The following is a 25,543-nucleotide window of genomic DNA, read 5'->3' on the forward strand; positions in this document are numbered from 1 at the left end:
TTGTTTTTTGAAAGAAAAAGGGACAGTTTTCATTATTTCATAACAGGTGTGACAAATGGGGAAGGTATCAGTTGGCAGAGAAAAGGATGAAATTATGGGCATCAGTGGGGGCAATAACGAGACATAATGAGATGCGATGCTGAGAACATATACTGTAAGACATGAGATGTAGAAACCTTCAGGCATAAAAGTCAAAGCAGAAACTGCTGTATTAAAAACAATGTAGAGTCTGGGGACAAAAATGTCTCTGAAATCTTATACAGTAAACGAAAGGGTGAACGATACATGTTTAACAGTAAAACGAAAGTACCCAGCCACATATCTCATCTAATTCATTCAGCCTCCTACAGTGCGACAAGAGGCCTAATCATACTAATTCTCTATAATAAAAATATAGATGTTAAAGACCAAACTCAGCTTTCAATGTAATGAATCGCATGGAGTGTGCTAATATTGGTATTGAAAATACAGTGGTTAGTGTCACTTAAAACTGTACACTTTTATGAGAAAAGTTCTAGTCCTTATACAAGTAAGGTTGGATTGATAATCATTTAAAATTATGTGTTTTCCCTGGGATCCCTGATGTCAAGGGACCCCATTTAGTGGTGTGTCATTTTTACACACGTACACATAATATATAATGTGTACGTGTGTATAAATGACATTGATATATATATATATGTATGTATATATATATTAAGTGTACGTGTGTATAAATGACTATATATGAGTGTGTTTTCAAAATGAGAATCAAAGATTAAGGGTACAGTCTGGTTCCACATTATATATATATATATTGTTTTATTCTGTAAAGTGTAGCTGCTCTAAAACAGTAAAAGAAAAAGCAATGGGGCGTAAGATTTTTTTTAAATCAGTATATCACACATAGGAACAGGCAGATACACTAGTCTCTATGGAATGCTTATGATTTATTGCTGTTAAAACCATAATACAGTGATACTTTGTCAATGTTCCAGGTAAAGTGGGTTAGCTCCCAAACTTATGCCCTTGCTTATGGGCCAACATGTCAGAATGTTTAAAAAAATAAAAATAGAACATCCACGAGAAAAAAAAAAAAAAATCTACCAGTGTATGGAAGAGAGCCAAAGTATTATCATTTGACCCTTCTTACTACTATATAGGTTCTACTAAATACATAACTATTAAATTTACTAAAACTGAAATGATATGAATAACTGATCGTTTCCTTGCAAATCTTGTTACAGAACGATCAAGGACTCCGGACTACGAAGCATACAGCTAAGAGCATTTGCCAAGAACCCACAACTGCACTACATGTAAGTTATTTTATTTCTTAATCCAATGTAGTTTGCAGCATCTTAAAATCATACGTAGGAACTCTCCCCGTTTGACTTGGAGTCTCTAGTTAAAGTACTGCTTCCCCGGGTCTCTGGGTCACTCTCCTCATTCTCTGGAGAAGGGAAACATTTAGCCATGTCCACTCCGTTCAATTCTCCTCCCACTCCTAATAAATGTCATGCTTTTTGGGACTAGCCCTGCCCGTGTCTGTGGCTAGCCCTGCCCATCACAAGGCTAACCACTCCCCTTATATGGCTGTGCATGGCTAGCCCTGCCCCCTCACAAAGCCCCTCCCCCAGAAGAGGGAGCTCTCTGGGTAGCCTGCCCTTGCAAGCTCCCAGGTATCAGCTTGCAAGCTCCCAGACCAGTATCGATACAGTAAAATTGAGTTTCATAAGCTTTCAAGACCTAAGAGGTAACTTGTTTGAGTTCAGATGCCTTTTAGATCTGACATTTCTCATTGTGACCCATATCTGTGTTTTATATTGAAAAAAAAAATTTTGGGGATTAAAACAAAATAACAATTTCCAAAACAACTGTTACTGGGAAAAAACAAAATCACTGATAGTAATAATCTTACTCAGTTTCTACCTAAAATTTGATTTCTATTATTATTATTATTATTATTATTATTATTATTATTATTATTATTATCACATTTTGTACTTTTGATAGAAGCAGTAAAGTATTTGTAATGAAACATTCGATCTGTAATACATCAACCCTCACATGAGATTATGGATGTGTATACACATAATTATACATAATTACATGTATACGAGGTAACATGAAAATACCTAGATTTATTTTGAACTGTAATGGTTTAAGGTAAAACAAAATTAATTAAATATGGTTTATGTCAATGACTCCTAAATGTCTCCATAAGGTGCAATTAAGTTACTAAAATACTAAGCTTTAGAATTAATTATTTTCTCAAATGTGTTGGCAGAAATGCTTAAACTCCCACATACAATGTAAAAACCCATATGTTCACATGTACATAAAGTAACCTCCAGCCCAACACCTCCAGAAACATTACTGTCTAACTTAATTTAACCAGTTAACCACTTTTATGTCTTATTTAACTGACCTAAGCTGGGGATGAAGTAAAAGCGGTTAAGTTGTCAAAGATGCCAAATCATTTGACAGCTTTCTATTATTTTGGACAGCTTGGGATAGCGGATAATAAATGCTTCCCCTGATTGCAGCGGGACCCCAACTTCTCAGAGGATAGTCCTTTTATAAAGCATAGTGAATCCAGGGAGTTGAAACCATAGCTCTACTGCCATCTCCCATTTTAGTAAATACACCTTTTGTCTACATAATAATCTTATAGGTTTAACAATTCACTTTTCTGTTTATAAGGGACAGGATTTATCACTTATAAAAATTGCACATTTTTATCTGGGTTAATCAGCGTGAATGTCCATTGCCTGGACATTAAAAAAAACCCACATTTTTGTTTTCCAGTAAACGTGTTTTTTTTTCTAAATTAATTTATACACTTGAAGTTGGCCAGTTTATTCACATGAATATGTGATCAAAGTTCCAAATATTGTCTCATCATCTCAAAGGTACCAATTAGCCAATTTTATCTATCCCAGGGCACATTAATTTTCTTTTTTTTTCATTAAGAATCTCTCAAAGTTGAAAACATAGGTCCTTTCCCATGTGCAAAGTTTTGTAGCATGAGATAAATATTGTAGTGTCTTTAAAAGGATGTGAACATTTGACCCATTGATGAAATGGCTTGTTAAAAATGATTACAGCCATATAACCAAAATGAGAAGTGAAGAAGACATCCATCATTGTGATGAATATAAGGAGATTGCATCTTGGTGTGTGTGGAGAAACAGAGTAATAAAGATATTGGAAGGATGGAAATATGCACATTCCAGGTTATAGAGGATTTAATAAGAAGTAGAAGGATTTTGGAAGTATGTGGGATTTTGGGAGTATATGGATGAGCTAGAACTTGACGGGATTTGAGCAAAGCCAATTCCGACTAACACACAGGAGAAAACGGAGATCAGTTTAGTCAAGGTCACGAGAGTACAAGTTGCTTGCCGATTCTTAAGAACATGTGCTCGCTCGTGATGAATGTGAGTCCCTTGCACTATGTCAGGTGAATGGGATTATGGATTTACAGGTGGTGAAAGGAAATTACTGTAACAACTATGGTGTGGATGAAACAAAATTACGTTAACCCTTTCAGTAGAAACGTAGAAGTTGACAGCAGTTGGGCCCATCTAGTCTGCCCATTTCCCCAAATGTAAGACTCAGGATTTAGAAGAACAAGGCCCTGTTTTGCAGTAAGCCTTCTCAGCACACCGGTACTGAATGAGTTAATAACCTAAAGATGATGAGGGGTAAGTTGCAGCTGGGATTTTTTTTCTTTGGTTACTCTATTTGAATGGTCTATAAGCAGCCCGTCTTTATTATTTATTGCAAAAGGTACTTTAGAAATGTTATTGGAGTACAGGCGACTTTTTTCCGTGTCTCTTTGGAATATTATTAATAACAGCACCTTCTACGTTTGATGACAAATGTGCAATTTTCTTCCATTCTTTAGTTTTAAATAATGTAGTATTTTGTACAACCACATATTGATTTCCTAAGCCTTGCTAAATATGCAGCATTACAAGCTAAGTATTGTAAACACGTCCTTATGAATGCAAACAGCGCTTGCATCGAATCTGTGATTAGTTTACAAAAAATCTCATCTCTCAAAGTTGAAAACAATGTTTTTTAAAAAAAAAAACGAATGTAGCCACATTAGCCTATGGGAAATGGAGCCTTTAGCTGCTGATGCCTTTTATTGGGCCAACATAAAAAAGATTTAAGGTTACATATGCTTTCGGAATGTCAGAAGTCCCTTTTTCAGATGAACAATTGACTTCTGGGGTCCTGGAGGTTTGTATAATGTTACATCTATGCCCAATAAAAGATGTCAGCTGTAACCAATGTTTTCTCTAGCTGATACAGCTAGATCAATTTTCCTTACACCAGTTACTACAAATACCATGAAATATGCACAGTGGCCTAATTAGGCAGAGCACCAAGACGTCTTCAATGCTGTAACAGAGACCCATTGGGGGTTTATGATGGGAACCCTCAACACCAGCTCCTCCAACTCCATGCCCCAAGGCTAGATATACTGCTGGGCCAATAGGCCATGCTCCCTCAGTGACTTTTGATGTCATTTCCCAGTGCTCAGACATAGGCAGCGACTGAGGAACAACTGACACCGACCTACAGGCTCCTGAGCCAACAAAGTATGTCGCTGTGTGTGTAAATGTATTAGTATGTTAGTGTGTGTGTAACTATGCAAGCATTTTTCTTAGTATGTGTGTAAGTATGTTACTGTATGTGTATGTAAATAGGTACAGTATGGTAGTGTGTGTGTGTAAGTATTTTACTGTGTGTTAGTGTGTGTCTGTGTGTGTTTAGGAGGAGCTTGGGGTCCCCCACTGTACGTCTTGCATGGGGTCCTCAACATTTTTTGTTATGCCACTGGATATCATATTCCAGCATTCTTCCTCTGAAGACCCCACAGAGGACTGTGTAGACAAAGACCTACTTGCAACTGGGAACAAAAAAAAATGTACTCTGAGGTTCCATGGTGTGTGTGACATGCACAGTAGGATAATACACCCCAGTAATTGACGATGGTATTATGCATGTTGATGGTTGAGGATACTGGGGGTTATATTCCACCATAGCGGGAGTCTTGGAGATGCCAGATCATTTGAATAACTGATACTTTCTTCTATTTGCTGCAAATATGGCCTTTGCTTTGAAACTTGAAAAACAAATTTGCAATTACATTATTTCCATGACAAGTGTGTTCCTGTATTTTGAACTGTTGTTTAATATGTAAATGTCATTCTGGATCAGTTCTGTCACTATTAGAATATTTATTCCAATCGCTCAAGGTCTTTGTATATGCTGTCCATTACATTACCTAATTAGGATGATTATTTTGCAAATGTATGAAGATTATATTCAATTTAACTTGTCACTGTAACCGCGCCGTTTCCTGCTATAAAGTATTATGCAATAACCCAGCATAATAATACTCCTTATTGACCACATCTATCAAATCATTGAGGCAGTTATATGATATTTATGCTTTTGGTAAGACAGTACTCTTGCTGGGAAAAGCTAGAATGCAGTGGGTGGTATAATGTCAAAATATGAAGAGAGGCGGAAAGTTCTGACATGAGAATGACGAGAGGCAGATTCTGTCTGTGTTATACTTATTTTCTTATCAGTTGATTATGATTTAGACAGATCTGTAATTTTTCCCAAATTTCAAATGTTACAGTTCTATACGTTTTATATATATATATATATATATATATATATATATATATTACCTTTTATTTATTAAGCACCAACAGTTATGCAGCGCTGTACAATTTAAATGGGGCAGTTAACACATAAAATATACATGAATACATACAGATACATCAGGAGTTGAGAACCCTGCCCATGAGCTGCCCTCTAGCCTTAAGGTATTTTTATACAAAGTTCCTGGCAGGAATGGTTGGCTTTGAGGGCCCCGCTCATGAGCATACAATCTAAGGCAGTAGTATGGGTAATATATACGGTATAATGATCTTTACGGATTATAAAAATATCTTCTCACAATTTGCATAATTATTCCTTCCCATTCAGTTACCTCTTCCCTGTTGTTGTTGTGTGTATACGATGGTAGTTGATTGGTTAAAGTGGCATTAGTAACAGTTGAGGCAGGAGGAGAGAGAAAGAAAACCTCAAAACAGGTAGTTGATCTGCCTTAGACTGCCTTCTATGTCTCTTTCACAAGCTTTAGGTAGTGTGACCTTACCTTTTCCATTACTAAAACTTCCCAGGGTAGGCACCCGAGAGCTCTCCCTCTTCTGGGGGATTGGCTTTATGAAGAGGTGGGGCTAGTTGCCTGCAGGGGCAGGGCTACCCCATACAGCCCTTAGCGGGTGGAGAGTGAGCAGGGAGTGGGCGTGATCAAACACAGAGAAAGAAGAAACGTACCTGGAGACTCCAGGTAAAACCTAGAGCGTTCCCAGGCATGCTGATAAATTAAGCTGTGCTAAAAAGGTGTGACGGTCTCCTGCTTTATCTGTAACATACTCCCACTCAAGCAACTTAAAAAAAACAGATGTTTAACTATTCTTTTGGCTCCTCGATTGGTAAAAGAACATATCACAACAGTGAGGAAGTGATGTTTGGTGCCAAGGCCTCCATCACTGTAATAGCCCTTGCTATAGTACAGTAAGGTCTGTGTAATAAGTCACCTGGCTATTCCAGAAGGTCATATTGATCCTTGTACTAGCAGGTCAAATATAGACAGACATTCTGTCTTACTAGGAGGGTCCAGTGGATTAAGAATCATATAGATAATGAACAATGTATTGAATAAGTGCTTGAGCATCATTAAATCATGTTTGGAGCCAGTATGGAGGTATTTTTGACCCTAGGAGATGATTTTTCTGGGTTTAATAGCAGAAATAAAATTACTCTGACCATATTTTGGATTTTAGACTGATTCAATGATTTCTGCTACTGTTATTCTTTTCGGTGTCAATAATGTTACCAACTCTAGTCATTATTTAATAGTGCAATACATGAAGCTTTTTTACTACTATTTTTTCATAAAATAATTTACTGAATGCAACCAAGGTTGTGTTAATGCTATTCTGGCAAACATTCAGTTTACAAATGACATATTACACATTGTGTATAACAAGAAATGTAGCTGGTGACAATTAATTGTTCTACCTGTTGTAGAACCACAAACCTAGGGAGCTAGGGGGCTCAACCACTTATATACCACCCTATCAGTGAAGAACTTCTTTCTTACATTACATCTAATCCTCTGACACTAATTGTAGACCATGACATCTTGGCCCAGCATTTCCCTCCTCATTAAACATTCAGGTTTTTTTCAGTGTATTTAAGTGTATTTCTTTTATGCACCATTAAATCTTCATGCCACAAAATTCATTTTTCAGGTGTGAGGCGTCCTTATTTTTTTAATGGAGGCGTCCACAGTCCTTGAAATGTCATCATTTTAAGCCATGTTCTGGGTCTTTGAATGTGGAGCTGTCAGGTTCCCCTGACAGCTGTCAAAAAACACAACTTCATATCAAAAGGCGAGAGAGGAGATCTCAGCTCTGGATTCCTTATATACATATATATAGTAGATGTGTCTGAGGAATATACTTAACACTTTAAGTAAATAATGTAAAGCTTCACGATACACTAGTAACACTGGTTATCCAATATAATTACAATGTTTTTCTCTATTGCTTCTAGGCAACCTGTATACTCAACTTGCTTGTGATTGTTACATTTATGTTTGTACAATTCCTTGTACAACCAACAGGACGTATATAGATAGGGTAGACAGTCCATTCTTATTGGATCATTTCTGTGGTTTTTTTTTTAATTAATGCTTAATACAAGATTATCATGCAAGAGAAACCACCAGGGTTGTCTTTGTCCCTTTATAATGCATAGTGTACTTGGCAAAGTTCAAAGTACAGCTTTCCTCCTACCTTGGTGAATAACCCTCAAGGGGATTTGGTCCTCTAACAAACAGAAAATAAGTTCTTTCGCACTGATTTTCAATGCATTGAAGTATTAAAAGTTATAGAAAAAAAATCTGTTGCCGGAGTATAACTAGAAATGCCAGGCTGTCTACTTCAGACTGGACACGAATGAATTATACATGCATGTTGGAGAGCAGACTGGTATGAATAGTTTAATTCATACCCTCAAAAACTTGTTTACAGAATGCAGAATTTACATTACATTTAAGTAACTAGTCAATTCTAATTATAACCTGGCTTTGTGGGTTTTTTAAATTTCCATCTTAAATTTGATGAAATAGGGAACTCTTTCCTCATTCATTTAAACCTTTGGCCCTTGTTATGTCTCCTTCCGGAACTGAATTATATTACCTGCTTATGATAATCTATGAGGCATTAAATTGGGGCATTCATCATTATGTATATTAATCATAATGAAAGGGTGGGAATTAGAATTATTGAAGACAAATTAACCATCAGTGGCATTCTGCTTTTTTACAATGGGAAACAAAATAAAAGAAGCTATCCAACGGTTTCTGATCCATGTGCTATAAAATAAATTGTGCTGAAAACTCAGGAAATTGAAATAAAACCTTAGCCAAGATTTATAAACTAGTGGGCCAGCTGTAAAATGGATTAGCTATGTGAATATATTTCCCTTCCAATGCTACCCAACCTTCTCTCTCCTACCAAAAATGATATTTAAATTTGGCACGCAAACCTACCCTTGCTAATAAGACGTACTATCGCACAGGGAGCCATTAAGAAGAGACACCTTGTTAGCATACTACAAGTGTCTCTCCAGGAGAACAATTCAGTTCTACTGACCATAAAGGTTCATCCTATTAATCTAATATATGACAGTCAGAAGTGAAAAAAAAATATGAGAATAATAAGTCATTTTGATTAAGTCAGTTATAACTATGCAGTCAGTTCTTTTTCATTCCACTCAAGAGTTCCTATAAGCAGGGACTCACAACAGTAAGCAATAAAAGGAGCGGGCCGGTCCATAGCATGGCTGTATGCTGAACACGCTAGAGCAGTTGTGGGTGGAAAAATGTAATCTTCCATATCTATCTATTCTATAACATCACTATAGGTATCCATAGGCACTGGCAGCAAGAAGAAGGGAGGAAATCAGTAGCAGTAATGAGTATGTTAGTTTTAGAAATGAGGTTGTCTGACAAGAGCGATCGACAAAGAATATAAATAAGGATTAAATGAAGGAGCATGTGAAAAATGAGAAACTGATGGACTTATCAATTTGTTGTTGGCTCTGCCCCTCCCCCCATACCAATTTCTGTAGCCATCCATGTATAAAGTATGCTTTGTTGACAAAAGAATACCGGAGAAACTAAATAGTGCTTTAGCATAAAATCTAAACCAAGAAAGCTAATTTTTCATTCCTCACATCAGCTCATAGCAGGGGTGGTGAAAAGTGTTTTGTGTCTCCATTTACAAGCCCCCCCCATTGGGTTTATGAACTAGAGATATTTTTGTAGTAAAATGTTATTTATTATACCCATGGTCTTTATAGCTGTCCTTTTACTCTGCTTAGTATCAAAATAGTATTTTGGTCAACACACCCAAGAACATATGTAGACTAGAACCCGTCCCCCTTCCACTTAATACGAAGATGTGAAGGGGCAGATTATAGTTGGGGCAGTCAATCTGTGGTGGTAAATAGAGTAGCCACCCACCATTACCAGATAGACTGTGTTCAGTGATATGCCCTATTTATCCAACAGCCATGATTTTTGTTTTGTCTCTGTTTTGTATACATTGCTTAGTGATTGGGTAGTTGCTTGCCCTTTTTTATTATTATTGTGCATAACAAAATAGTTTACCTGTTGAGTGCATACTCTTCTAGATTGCAAATTGTTAATCCAGGATTCGCTCCGCAAAAGCAGATGTTACATAGCATATAACACCTTCTCTGTCACACTGGTTGATGACGCACATCTCAGAAACAGCAAATGTAACACTGTATGTTAATAAATGAACAAGTTATGTATAGTGCAGATGACATGGCTGTGACATTTTCATATTTCCAAATGATTTATCAATCATTTCAGAAAGGCAAACAAAAATGTTGAAAGGTTTAGTTTTAATCGCTTAAGCAAACAAACAAAGATTTGAAAGCAGGAAGAGAAATATATCTGATATTTTTCCATTTATCGCTGGAGTTCCTCACAACTTTCTACATGCATCAATGGAGCTCAGTCACGAACAGTGGATAATATGTCAGATGCTATTATCTATCAAACACGCCAAACAGAGGAGAGATAGAAACTGACACTTTCAATTATTGTCCAGTGGCACTTGGAAGCAGCATCTAGGTATTCGTTTGGTTTCTGCATGTCTTTTTTCCCCATTTCTTTCTCCTGTGCCTTGGCTAAATACCCACCTATCAGCTGTCTCCGGAGAAGAGGCAAGGAGGTTGCATTAATGTCATAGCTGTCACAGGCATTAATTTGGGCAATCTCAAGATGGTACGCAAAATGAAAAGAGCTAAGAATAAATCTTGCTGACAAATGAGCAATTTGTAAACCTCTGGATGCTTAAAAGCAATAAATCCCCATATTCTAATATATTTACAAGTTATTTCACAAGGCGGTATCCTAAGGTTAAATCCGTGAATAAATTCGTAATGCAGGACTTGTCTGAGTGTCAGTGTTGTATTCTTGCCTATGTCAACTAGACCTGTAGGAGGCAGCATCCTCTCGACAGCTTTACTAGTGGGCAGTTGCCCAAAAGTAATTTGCAGTGCACCTCTCATTATCACGCTAGGATCGGTATTATGTGAAGCAGGCCCAAACCTTTTTTAATGCTAAACATTTTAATATCAGTCAATGTTTTCACTTACAGATCTACCAAGCCAGTGATCCTTTGTGTCCTACTACTCTAGGTACGCCCCTGGTGGAATGCCCACCTGACATCAGTCCTGGCCACGTCCCGCAAGGGGAGGCTCCAGGTAGCCTGAAACTACAAGTTTCCAGATATATGTATGACCAATACATATGTTTGAGTATATAAGAATTTATTAACCATGTTATTTTTTTAAAGAAAGGAATTTTCTGAGTTGTGCAAATGTCTCAAATGAAATTAATTCATGGTGCACAATATGAACAAACTGTGTGCTGTTAATCATAAGGAGATTTACTTCATGCAGTTTTTTGCATTAAATGGGTGAGTAGAATGCAGTGTATCTGGAGAGCTCTCTCTGTCGCCTTCCCCCTACCAGACCCTACCTCACTCTACAACACCTCTAGGAATCTTTTCCTACAACACACATCTTTAAGAGGGGGCTGTGCAAAACCTATTTTCTTCCCAACTAGCTTGTAACCAGTACACCCAATAGCCGATATGCGAAAAGGGCCTAGGCCGGTATACACTGCTGGTGAAATGTATTGTTTTAGGAGACTTTTTGACAGTAAAAGAAAAGTACTGTCTGCATTATCTTACATAAACCATCTTAGCATTTCAGATCCTCAAGGCTTAAGGTCTTATTGTGCCTGATAATTAGATACTATCTCTGGAGACAAAATATCCTGTAATATTCTATATAGTATAGGAGGTGCTGTCAGTTATCTGTTTAAAACAGCTTACCATGAAAACACACTTGAAATACTAAAAAAAATCCGAAGTTACCTTTGTATGTCATATACAATTGACTTATCATTTGGGTAATAGAGGGGTTGGGGGCTTATTTCAAAAGACTATTAATTCATAAGATGCATGCATTGTTAAAATAGGAAATGTTGGAAAAATCTGGAAAGACATTATTTGCAAAACCTGTCAATTCCTCTGATTTTTTATTTTTTTCCGTCAATTCGTCTGTTAACCTTTTAACAAGTATGAATTATTTAAAATTAAAATGATTGTCCTTTTATGTGTAGAATTCCTATTATCTGTGACAGAAATATTGGTTACATTATTGGGTCACATTTTAAATTCTAGCACCCCTTCACTGATTATAGCAAATCCAGAAATCCTTCTCCACACAGTAGAAGCAGTTGCTGATAACATTAGTATGGAGGTCTTACTGATAACCATACCTAGTGTCAGGAACCACTTTTTTGCTGCCTGAACCATGGCTTTTTCATACCTGTGCCATTTACATCTGCTACCACTAGTGGCCACCCTCCGCCCTCTGGAGCACTCAGAACTCAGGTGTGCCTTGTTACCTGGGTTAAACACTAGTCTACATCCAGCTGGGCCTTATTACCTGGATTACCCTGCCTTTATGAACCTGCCCTGCCCTTTAGTCAGGGCCTTTGTATTGAAGTCTATGGACCTTCCTGCTGTGGCTCTGCACCTGTACTGTTCCTGGTTCCCTGCTATTGTGTCCTTCCAAGTGGACTCCCTGCTATTGTGTCCTTCCAAGTGGACTCCCTGCTATTGTGTCCTTCCAAGTGGACTCCCTGCTATTGTGTCCTTCCAAGTGGACTCCCTGCTATTGTGTCCTTCCAAGTGGACTCCCTGCTATTGTGTCCTTCCAAGTGGACTCCCTGCTATTGTGTCCTTCCAAGTGGACTCCCTGCTTTGTGTCCTTCCAAGCGGGCTGTGTGCCTTTCGTACCCTTCCAAGCGGGCTGTGTGCCTTTCGTACCCTTCCAAGCGGGCTGTGTGCCTTTCGTGCCCTTCCAAGCGGGCTGTGTGCCTTTCGTGCCCTTCCAAGCGGGCTCTCTGTCTGTTGCGCCCTTCCAAGCGGGCTCTCTGTCTGTCGTGCCCTTCCAAGCGGGCTGTGTGCCTTTCGTGCCCTTCCAAGCGGGCTCTCTGTCTGTTGCGCCCTTCCAAGCGGGCTCTCTGTCTGTTGCGCCCTTCCAAGCGGGCTCCCTGCCAAAAGACTTATTACCTGTATTTTATTTTGCCATACGTCCGGTTACTTGCTTAGACTATATTACCCTTATTTGCTGGCCCTGTTATATACATGAAATACACTGCATTACCTGGATTTCTGTTTGTGGTGTCTTTGTTTGCATAATCATGCACCGTGGGTTACATACTGAACCCCAAGTATCCCCTGCGCATGGGCTCCTACCCGACCTGATCACCCGAGTCCTGACACCTAGGTTTCAATTTCTTCTTTCTCCGAAGTGGCACTTGGCCATACCCATTACATATCCATGTTCTACATGTTCCTTAACCACTTTCCCCATGAGAGAGAGTTGTGGTTCCATCTCCCCCTACTTCACTATACATTATGAAGGGCCAACACTTGCAAATATTGTCCAGCAAAAACGGCTGAGCTGGCTCTGCATAACACAGTGCCAGCTTAATGTCTAACTGGCTAATGCCAATGGGTGAGACTTTGTGGATGTATGCATAATAAAACACATCTATTTTTATATATTTTCCACTGTGACAGTAGTGGCCTCAAGAAATCTATCTTCTGCCCGAACCTAGTTGAATGATATTTCTGCTGTCACAGATATGTCGCTCACCTTATACTTTCTTTTATTTAGTTGCAATAATAGCGGACCCCAGGGCGTGATCTCATATACTGCTGCACTTAGTAACTGCTGGCGCGGAACCACTTGAAGGGCCAGTAGAACCTAATTTGTGCCACTTATCTCTCTTCTCTTAATTTCTTCAATCACCGGTTTTGGAAGCGTGAATTCCCCAACAGAAAATGATGAAACGGAGCAAGAAATGCAAACTAATGTAAAATTGACCAACCTCACCTCATTTTACCGAGTTTTATTTTGTTGCATTTTGTGGCACAGTCAATTGATTCTAAAACTAGCCTAGACGTAAAGGGGGTATGTTTTACTCAAGCTGCAGTCAAACTCATGGAACGCCGGGCTAATGTCGCATTTGAAGATGTTTCTATTTCGGTACGGTTGTAAAGCTCCTCTTCCTTTCCAAGCCTCTGGACCCCAGCTGTGTAATCACAATTATAAGATGAATACTTCCTGTTCCATACTAATTGCACAAACTGTTGTTATAAGAGAAAATAATGACTCCAGGGAGGGTTTTTAATTTTCACACTATGATAAAATGTTACGTTTAAGTCCAGCATTTAGGAAGAACAGTCTATGGGTGGCTTGAATTTGTATGCGGTATATATCACTGACTGACAATTATGACTGAATTTATGTTTTACTTAGAGAAAAGTGGAGTCCAGTCATTGAGACCAGATGCATTCGTAATGAAATGCAAACGTGTGTCCATTATGCCCCTTTTGTCTTCCACTTTCCATCTTCAAATCATGTCCTTTTGTTTTGGCTTAACATTCCCCCCTCAGAAAATCTGATTTCCTTCAGAAAAGTATTACATGCTTTAAGAACTTTGTTTTTATATTGTCTTAGGGTACTCTACTAAAGTACAGCAAAGTACTGCATGCATGCTAAACTCTTAACAACTCTTATTTCTTATTGAGTTTTGGTTATAATGTGATAGCAGTCATTCTAGGATTTCAAGGGCCAATCAAAATATATACAGGCACCTTTCAAAGTACTGGATTTAATTGTATATAAACTGTACATATTATGGTTTATATTAAAGTTATATTATACTTACACCTGTTTTCTGCCTTTTCATCCCGATATGGAATTCACTGGGGATCCTGAACAATGTTTTAAGTTTCTTGTATGGTGACTTTGCCAGTGTCATTCAAAGAAAACATGAGTTGTTTTAACCTACCTTATGATTCTCAAGGTGTTTTATCCAGAGGAGCCAATTCAAGTACATTATATCCATTAGACGTTCCTTGAGGAATAGATGATTCATTTTATTTAGCAATCGTTTAATTAATTGCCCAAAGACTTCCGCGTGGTCAGACATATTGTCACCAGTGGTAAGATGCGTAAAAGCAATTGTATTTGCATTGGTATAAACATAAGGGTTCATTTATACGCCACACTAGCTAATTACAGGACACATTACATAGCTATTAATGTTCATTGCTTTAGAATTATGGTAACACTTGTCTTTGGATCAAAATGCGGTCTCTTAAGTGTTCTTGTCTCCTAGAGAATTCAATATGTAAACCACCAATTTTTTTCTTTGTCTAATGAATAATGTAGCACACATAAAGACATTGGACTTGTTCTGAAGTATTATTAGTCCCTCTGTGTTCTCCTTGTGGTTAATCTTAAGGAGACAACCTCATGAGAAATAAACCTTCTATTGAAATATGCGTCTGCACCAACATTTTACAGTAAATTATTATTATTGATATATCACAGCACGCCAGCAAATTCTTTACTATTAAAAGAAGAGAAAAGTACTAAATTAACAATAATGTTAAACTTAACATACAAAATTAAAAATAATATAAAGAAACTAAAGGTACGCAGATACAAACCGACTTTATACACTTTACAGATATATGTCCTCTAATCACTGCCTTAATTAACAATAGAAATGTATGAACTATACATGGATGTTTACGGCAGACTCTTTCAGTTGTTATATGGAGATAGGCATCAATGTTAGAAATGATGTTGCCTACAAATATATGTAATGAACATTAATGTTTAGGAATGATATGAATAATGATCATAGATGATTATGATAGCAAACTGCATGTAGACATAATTCAGGAAATCGTATTAAAGGTGCTATTCTACATCCTATGCTCAATTTCACACCGTACTAAATAAATGTAGCTCTATAAGTATTCCTATACTGTTAGATGTCCAAACCCCTTCCAGAAGTAATTCTTTAAATGTATAATATTGCCTTATTCAGAATTTCTGCCTGAAAACACTTAATCGTCCTGTGACACAAACATGGCACTGATATGTTGTGGCCATAGCATATACTTATGTAAATGTTGCTGTGTTGTTTTATGTGTTGTGGTCTTAAGAAGAAAGGAAACGGTCTGTTTGTTCAACAAACTAATATGGTATCTAAGTGGAATAGCACCTTTAACTACATACATTAAGTATGGGATATATGAAAACACCCTGGATGATTTGTATAATTTGTGCATCTTGTTTGCAACAGCAGAGGAAGGTTTCTCACACATTCTCTCACCCACGTTGTTATTTGGCAGGCACTGCATAAAGTCATCAACCAGCTATCATGAATTTGGTGGGCTTAAATTACCTGTTTGGTGAATAGACTATAGACTATTCAATAAGTTTTACTATTGTTTTACATGGATCTTGCAACCTGATTCATCACCTACATTAACAGTCATTTATCCAGTGCACAAAATGTGTGCTGAGTAACCAAAATATTAGGAGGGTCTACTTGAGCCAAGTAGACCCTCGCCCACCTGTCATTCCTTGAGGTTTATCCCCTCGGGAAATGCACTAGCCTTTTTGAGGGCTGACAAGTTGGAGGACAATGAGGTTTTAAAAACTGTTTCTTTCCCTTAACTTGTGGCAACATGGTTGTGATGAGTAGACTCCTATGGATTCCTACTACTTTGCCAATTTTGTTAGTTTGTACAAATCTCTGCAAAAGAGAGACCCCAAAGGAAACAACACAAAATTGAGCACAGAGCTGTGAATTTTCATTTACATTTTAATGTCACTAACACTCTCTGACATTCTTCACTTCTTCTCTTGCATCTTCTTGTTTTTCTGTCTTCTTTCTATGTGCATTTCTCCTCTTAGTGAATTTTCGCGAATGGGCGGAGCTTTCAGGCATACCCTCTCTCCAATTGGCGGAACAGGGGAGAGAATGTCTCTGAGGTTCTGGGCTCTTCCGGAGGTGCACCAAGAGGCCAGAAGAATGCAGATAGATTCACAGAATGTAAGGCACGTACCGCCCGGCGTACGGTACGTGCCATTCAAGGTCCGGGACTTACCTCCCGTGGCAGACCGCGTCTGCTCGTGGCAGGCTCTCGGTCCCTGTCGCCGGCTCGGGCAGTCTGTTCTTCACTCCCCGCGTCCACGCGGGGAGCTGGGGAACACGCCGGCGACGCGGCTCTGGTCCCCACGGAGGGGGCGGCGCTCCAGCACGCCGCCCTAAGTTCCTCTCCTCCTGCTAACAGTATGCAGGAGGGAGGGGGAGGAGTGGGGAGAGAGGCTTCCTCTGGAGGGGCGGCACCTCTGGTGCCGTCTCACAGGAGAGAGATGGTTGGGGGCGGAACCGAGGGCGGAGATCCAGACGTGACGTCAGACGCCACGTCTGGGATCTCAATAAAACCCTCAAGCTCCCTTATGTCGGCGCTCAGATATTCTGAGACGCTTTGTGCCCTACACAGCGTCTCCTGTACTGTGCTCCTTTACCTATTTGATTCCTGATTTGATCTGTTACCTGACCCTTGCCTGTGACCTGTTTACGCTACTTCGCCGCCTGGACCTGACCCTTGCCTGTGACCTGTTTTCGCTACTTTGCTGCCTGGACCTGACCCTGGCCTGTTACCGGTCTATGCTATTTGGAGTACTGCCTCTACCTGTGTTTTTCTACTGTGTCCCATCTCTACTACTCTGGACTATTCCGGTTACCTCCAGTAGTCCTGCATTCTGGGCTCCTTCTACCCTGCTGATACAGACACTTGCTGGTGTCTGATATAATATCTGAGCCCAAGCATGGAGTCCGCAGGGCTAGCTGAGGCCATGACGTCTATGTCTCACCAGATAACCTCCCTTAACCGCACTGTGGGGGAACTTCAAGCGGAAGTAGCTGATCTCCGGTATCAGCTACAGGAACTTCGATCCGGACGCCTAGCTCCTGGAGGGGTTTTTGACCCGGAACCTCAGATAGCTATGCCTGATAAATTTTCCGGAGAGAGGCCCCAATTCCGGACTTTTCTTTCAGCTTGCCAGGTGATGTTTACACTGAAACCCCGCACCTTTGCCTCAGACCGTGCGAGGGTGCACACAGTAATATCATTACTAGCAGGCGAACCACAGCAGTGGGCCCATCACCTCCTCCGCACTAATGACTCGGTCATTGACTCCTGGTCCACATTCCAGTCAGCTTTAATCAAGGTCTATGATGATCCACTAAGAGCAGCTACTGCCCAGAAAACACTGCGCCACCTCAGGCAAGGTAGGCGACCAGTGGAAGAGTATGTTACAGACTTCCGTCAAGCTGCGGTTGAATCTATGTGGAATGAGGCAGCCCTCCTTGATCAATTCCGTTTAGGTCTTTCGGACCCTTTGAAAGATGAACTGGCACGCGTTGGGATACCTACCTCCCTGGAAGTACTTATAGACTTGGTGATTCAGATTGATCGCCGATTACGTGAACGTAGACAGGAGCGTACCTTGGAATCCAGCCCTCCTAGGCGTCGGCTCTATCAGGCTCCTGCTCCTGCTCCAGCCCCTACTCCTGCGGTTGCCTCTCTCCCCAAGGAGGAACCAATGCAGATAGGCCTCTTTCGGGGACCACTTTCAGCCGTGGAGCATTCCAGAAGAAGGACATTGAATCTCTGCCTTTACTGCGGCAAGGCTGGCCATATGCTCCGCGAGTGCCCTGTAAGACCCTCTAAGTTGGGAGGTAAGCTGTTTACGATGCAGTCCACAGAGAGACCCACTGTGTTTCGTCCTGCTCCTCACTTATCCGTCTCTCTCATTCTACAGTGGACTGAGGGTTCCGTCACCACGTCGGCCATGGTGGACTCCGGTGCCAGCGGGAACTTCATGGATTCAACATTTGCTTCCGTGCATCGTATACCTCGTCTCACCAAGTCCAAAGCTCTGCATATTCACCTGGTCGATGGTAATCCTCTAGCCTCTGGTCCTGTTACTCAAGAGACCACTCACCTTACTCTTTGCCTGGGAACCCGTCATCATGAACTTCTTCAATTTGATTTAGTCCAGTCCCCCTTGTTTCCTGTCATCCTCGGTTTACCTTGGTTAAGACGGCATAACCCCTGCATAAATTGGGAGAAGGGAACACTCTCCTTCTCCTCCATACATTGCAAAACTACTTGTTTATGTCAACGCACTCCTCCACATGGACAGTTGCTTTCTCTGGAGTCACAACCTGTCAACAAGATTACGCCGGGTATCCCTTCCAACTACTATACCTTTGCCGATGTTTTTGAAAAGAAGGGTGCAGACAAACTCCCGCCTCATCGCAGTTATGACTGTCCTATTGACTTGCTTCCTGGTGCTCCCATTCCGTACGGACGTATTTATCCTCTCTCGGGCCCTGAACTCAAGATTTTAAAAGACTATATTGATGATGCTCTTAATAAAGGGTTTATAAGACCTTCTACTTCTCCGGCCGGTGCAGGCATGTTCTTCGTGGGAAAGAAAGATGGGGGACTGCGTCCTTGTATAGACTATCGTGCTCTTAATGACATTACCATTAAAAACCGTTATCCGCTGCCCTTGATACCTGAACTTTTAGATCGTCTTAGCTCGGCCCATATTTATACCAAGCTTGATCTACGTGGGGCATACAATCTGGTACGAATAAGAAAAGGAGACGAGTGGAAGACGGCCTTTCGGACACGGTACGGACATTTTGAGTACACCGTGATGCCGTTTGGTTTATGCAACGCCCCAGCAACCTTTCAACATTTCTTGAATAATATATTCCGGGACTATTTGGATGTCTTCGTTGTAATTTATTTGGATGACATATTGATATATTCAGTAACCCTGAAAGAGCATCGAGAACATGTACGCAAGGTTCTCGTCCGTCTACGTGAAAATAATCTTTATGCTAAATTGGAGAAATGTGCATTTGAGACTGACACAGTGGAGTTCCTCGGGTACCTTGTAACCCCCCAAGGGATTCAGATGGATAACAAGAAAATTCAAGCCATCACCTCCTGGTCTTGCCCTACCAATAAAAGAGAGGTCCAACGTTTTATAGGCTTCGCTAACTTCTATCGAAGATTCATTCGCGATTTCTCTAAAGTAATACAGCCTCTTACACTTTTGACCAAGAAGGAGGGTAGGTTCGCCTGGACTCCTCCCGCTCAAGTGGCCTTTGATCGTCTCAAGTATCTCTTTACCTCAGCCCCTATCCTTGCTTTCCCTGATCCATCCAAACCTTATATTCTGGAAGTAGACGCTTCTGACTCTGCGATAGGGGCTATACTGTCTCAAAGAGATGGCCCTCAGAACATGGTACACCCAGTTGCTTTTTTCTCTAAGAGACTGACTCCTCCCGAGAGGAATTATGATGTCGGTGACCGCGAATTACTTGCCCTAAAATCTGCCCTTGACGAATGGAGACATCATTTAGAAGGTCCTACTCATCCTGTACTGGTGTACACTGACCATCGTAACCTGGAGTATCTCCGCACAGCTAAAAGGCTAAAACCTCGCCAGGCTCGTTGGGCCTTGTTTTTTAGTCGATTTGATCTTAACATTACATACCGTCCGGGATCCAAGAATGGCAAAGCAGATGCCCTGTCACGTATGACGGAAAGATTCAAGAGTACACCAGACATTGATGAGACCATCTTACACAAGGGCCATTTTCTAGCATCCTTCCCGTCTATGTGGGATAGACTTCGTTACCATAGCACCTCTAAGAGATTTACTGCCCCTCGTTTCTGTACTCGTAAGGAGGGGTTGCTGTACTTCCGCGACAAGATTTTCGTTCCACCTCCTGTACGACAGGAGGTAATCCGTCTTCACCACGCTACATTGGCTGCAGGACACGGAGGTTCACGTAAAACGATGGAGTTAATCCAACGTCTCTTTTGGTGGCCGGCTATGCGCAAAGAGATCCTCGCCTACGTTTCAGCTTGCCAGGTGTGTGCTACGTCTAAGACCTCACGCCAACGACCTGCCGGATTTCTTCAACCACTACCAGTACCTGAACAACCATGGACTGATATTTCTATGGATTTTATTGTAGACTTACCTAATTCACATGGTTACACAACTATCTTGGTAGTGGTGGATCGGTTCACAAAGATGGCCCACTTCTTACCAGCCAAAGGTCTACCCAATTCCTCTGAAACAGCCACTTTATTCCTCAAAGAGATCTTCCGTCTTCATGGCTTACCCCGCTCAATCACCACTGACCGTGGAACACAGTTCACCTCTCGTTTCTGGCGTGCCTTCTGCAAGGGACTACAGATACAGCCCAACTATTCCTCTTCTTTTCATCCTCAGAGCAACGGGCAGACTGAACGAGTTAATCAGATACTCGAACAATACCTACGTTGCTACATAACTTACCTTCAAGATGACTGGATCCAATTATTGCCAACAGCCGAATATGCCTATAATAACCAAACACAAAGGACTATTGGCTGTTCCCCTTTTTTCGCCAACTTTGGGTATCACCCGGCATCCCTGCCAGCTGTGCCTATATCCGATTCTGTGCCTGAAGCTGCAACGAGACTTCAGCATCTCATCCAGTCCTTTAATACCGTACGAACCAACATCCTTAAAGCCCAAGAGTCCTACAAGAAGTATGCCGATCGCCTTCGTTCTCCAACCCCGTGTTACCAAAAAGGAGACAAAGTATGGCTCTCCACTACACATCTCCGTCTGTCCTGTCCCTCGAAGAAACTTGGCCCTCGCTTTATTGGTCCTTTTTCCGTCATTGAGATGGTTGGTGTCGCTGCAGTCCGTCTCCAGTTACCCAACAAATATCGTATCCACCCTGTTTTTCACATTTCCCTTGTGAAACCCTGGAGACCCTCATCAGATCCTCCTCCTCCACCTCCTGTGCAGATTGCAGGAGAAAATGAATACGAGGTTCAGCACATTCTTGATTCCCGCATAAAGAACGGCCGGTTAGAATATTTCATACATTGGAAGGGTTGTGGGGTGACGGATCGTTCCTGGGAACCCATTAGTAATATTCATGCGCCTGTTAAACTTCGTGCATTTCACCGTAACCACCCTGATCGCCCCAAACTTGAACGCCCCCGGAGGGGTCGTCTAGGGGGGGGGTTCTGTAAGGCACGTACCGCCCGGCGTACGGTACGTGCCATTCAAGGTCCGGGACTTACCTCCCGTGGCAGACCGCGTCTGCTCGTGGCAGGCTCTCGGTCCCTGTCGCCGGCTCAGGCAGTCTGTTCTTCACTCCCCGCGTCCACGCGGGGAGCTGGGGAACACGCCGGCGACGCGGCTCTGGTCCCCACGGAGGGGGCGGCGCTCCAGCATGCCGCCCTAAGTTCCTCTCCTCCTGCTAACAGTATGCAGGAGGGAGGGGGAGGAGTGGGGAGAGAGGCTTCCTCTGGAGGGGCGGCACCTCTGGTGCCGTCTCACAGGAGAGAGATGGTTGGGGGCGGAACCGAGGGCGGAGATCCAGACGTGACGTCAGACGCCACGTCTGGGATCTCAATAAAACCCTCAAGCTCCCTTATGTCGGCGCTCAGATATTCTGAGACGCTTTGTGCCCTACACAGCGTCTCCTGTACTGTGCTCCTTTACCTATTTGATTCCTGATTTGATCTGTTACCTGACCCTTGCCTGTGACCTGTTTACGCTACTTCGCCGCCTGGACCTGACCCTTGCCTGTGACCTGTTTTCGCTACTTTGCTGCCTGGACCTGACCCTGGCCTGTTACCGGTCTATGCTATTTGGAGTACTGCCTCTACCTGTGTTTTTCTACTGTGTCCCATCTCTACTACTCTGGACTATTCCGGTTACCTCCAGTAGTCCTGCATTCTGGGCTCCTTCTACCCTGCTGATACAGACACTTGCTGGTGTCTGATACAGAATGAGAACCGCAGAAACGCTTCTCTTTCTCAGTGAATCTGTCTTCATTTTTCTGGCCTCTGGACTTCTGGACTTTGCAAAATGGCGGAGCTTCCGGGTACAACCTTCGCCCAATTGGAGGACACAATGGGCAGCAGACAAAAAAGAAGACAGAAAAAAGAAGACAGAAGAGTAAGAAGACAAGAAGCGGAGCTGTCTGGAAAGGAGACAGGGACAGGAACAGCGAAAGTGTTTTGGAACCATCAGCTACTGATTTTTACGGATTTCTTGAGAAAATAATTGAACTGGTCCTTTTTTTCCCTGAGTTTTAGGTACCTATCAATAACCATCAGTAAACAGGTCTCTGTGCAGCATCTGCACTGCAGTGTTTGACCCCCTGAAGAAAGGAGAAATTACTGATAGATCACTCTATTTCTTAGTAAGACATGTTTCTACTTGTTAATCCTTCAACACTATTTGTGCCAGCCTTAAATCAAATAACTACTTGAATTGCTTTTTCTTTTGTTGCTAAGCAACAGGCGACTGGACAGATGCAGAAACCTGATGGTTTTATTTACCTAAGAATGAGGACTATTTGTCACTTCTGCAGATCTCGGTACACTAATTGCAAGAAAGATCAAAATGAATACGAGATAAGGGAGAAATTATTCTTCTGAAAGGTGTAAGAAACTGCTTTGGTTGTGGGTATATTGAAATACTCTAAACCATTTTCTCAGTTTAGTCTGGTATTAATTATTCTTAAAGGTCAACTGCATTCATTAAAACATCCTTCTGTTCAACTATGTTATATAAAAATTAATTGCAAGTCGTTTAGTAGCTGACAGAGAGTTCTTTGGAAGACACCAGCTTGGTTTACTCTCTTTTTTTTTTCCAAACAACTTTAAATCCTGGCATCAAAGATTTGAAAAAATAGATGTAAGAACAAGCACGTGTTGCAAATATTGTAAAGTTCTTACTCAATGTTAAATAGGACAATTTACTAATACAAGGCCCATGAACCACTTACACATATACAGTGTATGTGTATATATATATATATATATATACACATATGCATTGTATATTTAGCTTGCTATCTTCAGCAGATCGTCTGTTTAGTTAAAAATAATCCCTGTACAGAGAGAGCCATATTCATTCTACTGATTATCAGCAAAAATGTCAACATTTACAGTTAGGTTCAGAAATACGTACCATAGATGCATAGAGTTTGACGACAGATACGAACTATTTGGCCAATCTAATCAGACAATTTTTCCTGGTCTGGTCCCATAGTGAGGGTAACTTTTTGTCTATCCCATGCCTGTTTAAATTCCGTTACTTCCCTGCTACCTTTTTTGTGAAGTGTACGTTTCCAACTTCCGGTTTTCTGGAATTACTCCTGCCAATATTGATTGGTTAAATAAGTCTGTCATCAATTTTGCCAGGACACTTCGAAGCTCTTTTAATACATTTGGGTGTATCCCATTGGGTTTGTTTGGTTTTCCTCTGTAAACATCCCTGTTTTACATTGGCTAGATCTTTATCCTCATTTATATAATTTATCTTTAGTTTATCTATTCCTGGTTTATGTTTTTTTCTCTCACTTATCTAAAAAGGTTTTATCACCTTTTTGTTAAACTGGCAATTTTCTCCTCAGTGTGTGCTTTGGCACATCTAATAATGCACTTTTGTCTCTCTAAAGTTAGCTTTATATTTGCTCCCATTTTCCTCATTTTGAGAGGGCACACGTAGATTTTATTTATTGTGCTTATCTTCCCCTGGGGCTTCAATCTAGGGCAAACAAAATTAGCCAAAGTAGGCTGTATTTTGCCCATCCACTACTGTACCAGCCTTTCTGTATAAGGGGTAGTAGAAGTATTATTAAACACTCATCTACAGACACCAGACAAGCCAGAAGGCTTGTTTTTCCCTCAGAAATCTTATGGTGCTGCCAAAACCACATTCTGGGTAGGCGCATGCAAATAAGGTTAACAATTATCACCTTTGCCTTTATATCCACTTTATACATGGATCCCTTGAAAGTAATTGCCCGCTGTAGAAGACAGCCTTTAGACAAAACTAATTTTATATATATATATATATATATATATTGTGTTATGGGTCCCTGGGGTGGAGTAACCAGAAGAGCAGGGTGGGCTGGTGCTCCATCAGCCTTATAGGTTCATTTGAATCTATGGTTTTCCAGTAGTGGATTTACTTGGGTATGTACTTCAATACAGTTCACTTCTCTTTTAGTTGCAGAAGGTGGCTGTTCCTTTAGGCATTAGTAGGTTGACATTTTCAGGCAACCAAGAACACAAGCCTTTTGGCATCCATTAAAGTTTTGGTAGCAAATACTGTGGCGGAAGCTTGGTAGACAGATGTCATTTTGACCTAGCCTGTCATTTAGAGCATGTTTTTAAATATAACAAGAGAATAAATCATTGTTGCTATTGTGATAATGTGCTAGAAGAAGTATTAAAAGATTAAACAACATGACTTATTTTTTTCATTATTGTGAAAAAAAGATGCTACAATAGAATTGGCTGTATGACGTATCTTAATTGATTTCCGTCCCGTTTAGAATTTTCAATCCCTTCCTGTGCTCTGTCTTTGTGCATCTCTGCAACAAGTCCTTGCCGCAGCGGCTGGACATTCTAAGTATCTCTGCCCTTCTTATATGTGACTATTGAAAAGGCCAAATGTATGAGATGTGGTTGCTAGGAAACACTACATATGCATTGAAATCAAGGGCAAGGTTTATTTAGCTGGGGACACAAAAGACATACATCAAGGAGATTTCAAGGGAGATCAGGAGAAATATCCCATTTCCAAAAAATACAAAAAGAAACACATGAAAAAAAAAATTGTTTTATTAGCGGCAGTTTGGAAAATAATGTTTTGTCCAGTGCAATATAATATTTTTAAAAAGAAAACCTTTATTATTTATTATTCAAAGTAAGGTTTGCAGAAATGTCTTGTTAAGAGTTTGGTAGAAAAAACTTTTTACTTACTTGCCGATGCTTATTCCCATTTGTCGTCTTAGTCCTGGTTTTCCTGTTAGAAGAAGGTCGACAATCGTTAAGGAGCCGGCTGTGTC

General features: G+C 40.8%; 1 protein-coding gene across 7 annotated transcripts in view; it reads left to right on the forward strand.

The window, feature by feature from the left end:
• Nucleotides 1–25,543, forward strand: part of LOC149300014 (NT-3 growth factor receptor-like) — a 261,807-nt gene that overhangs the window by 80,090 nt on the left and 156,174 nt on the right. For all 7 annotated transcript variants that reach the window (XM_089485793.1, XM_089485792.1, XM_089485794.1 and 4 more), the window contains exon 3: nt 1,227–1,298. In XM_089485793.1, the coding sequence (XP_089341919.1) occupies nt 1,227–1,298 (72 nt within the window). The remainder of the gene's footprint in view (nt 1–1,226; nt 1,299–25,543) is intronic.

The sequence above is a fragment of the Sceloporus occidentalis genome, unplaced genomic scaffold (assembly GCF_023333645.1).
Source record: "Sceloporus occidentalis isolate IW3139 unplaced genomic scaffold, rSceOcc1.0.p SCAF_26, whole genome shotgun sequence".
Taxonomy (NCBI): Eukaryota; Metazoa; Chordata; class Lepidosauria; order Squamata; family Phrynosomatidae; genus Sceloporus; species Sceloporus occidentalis.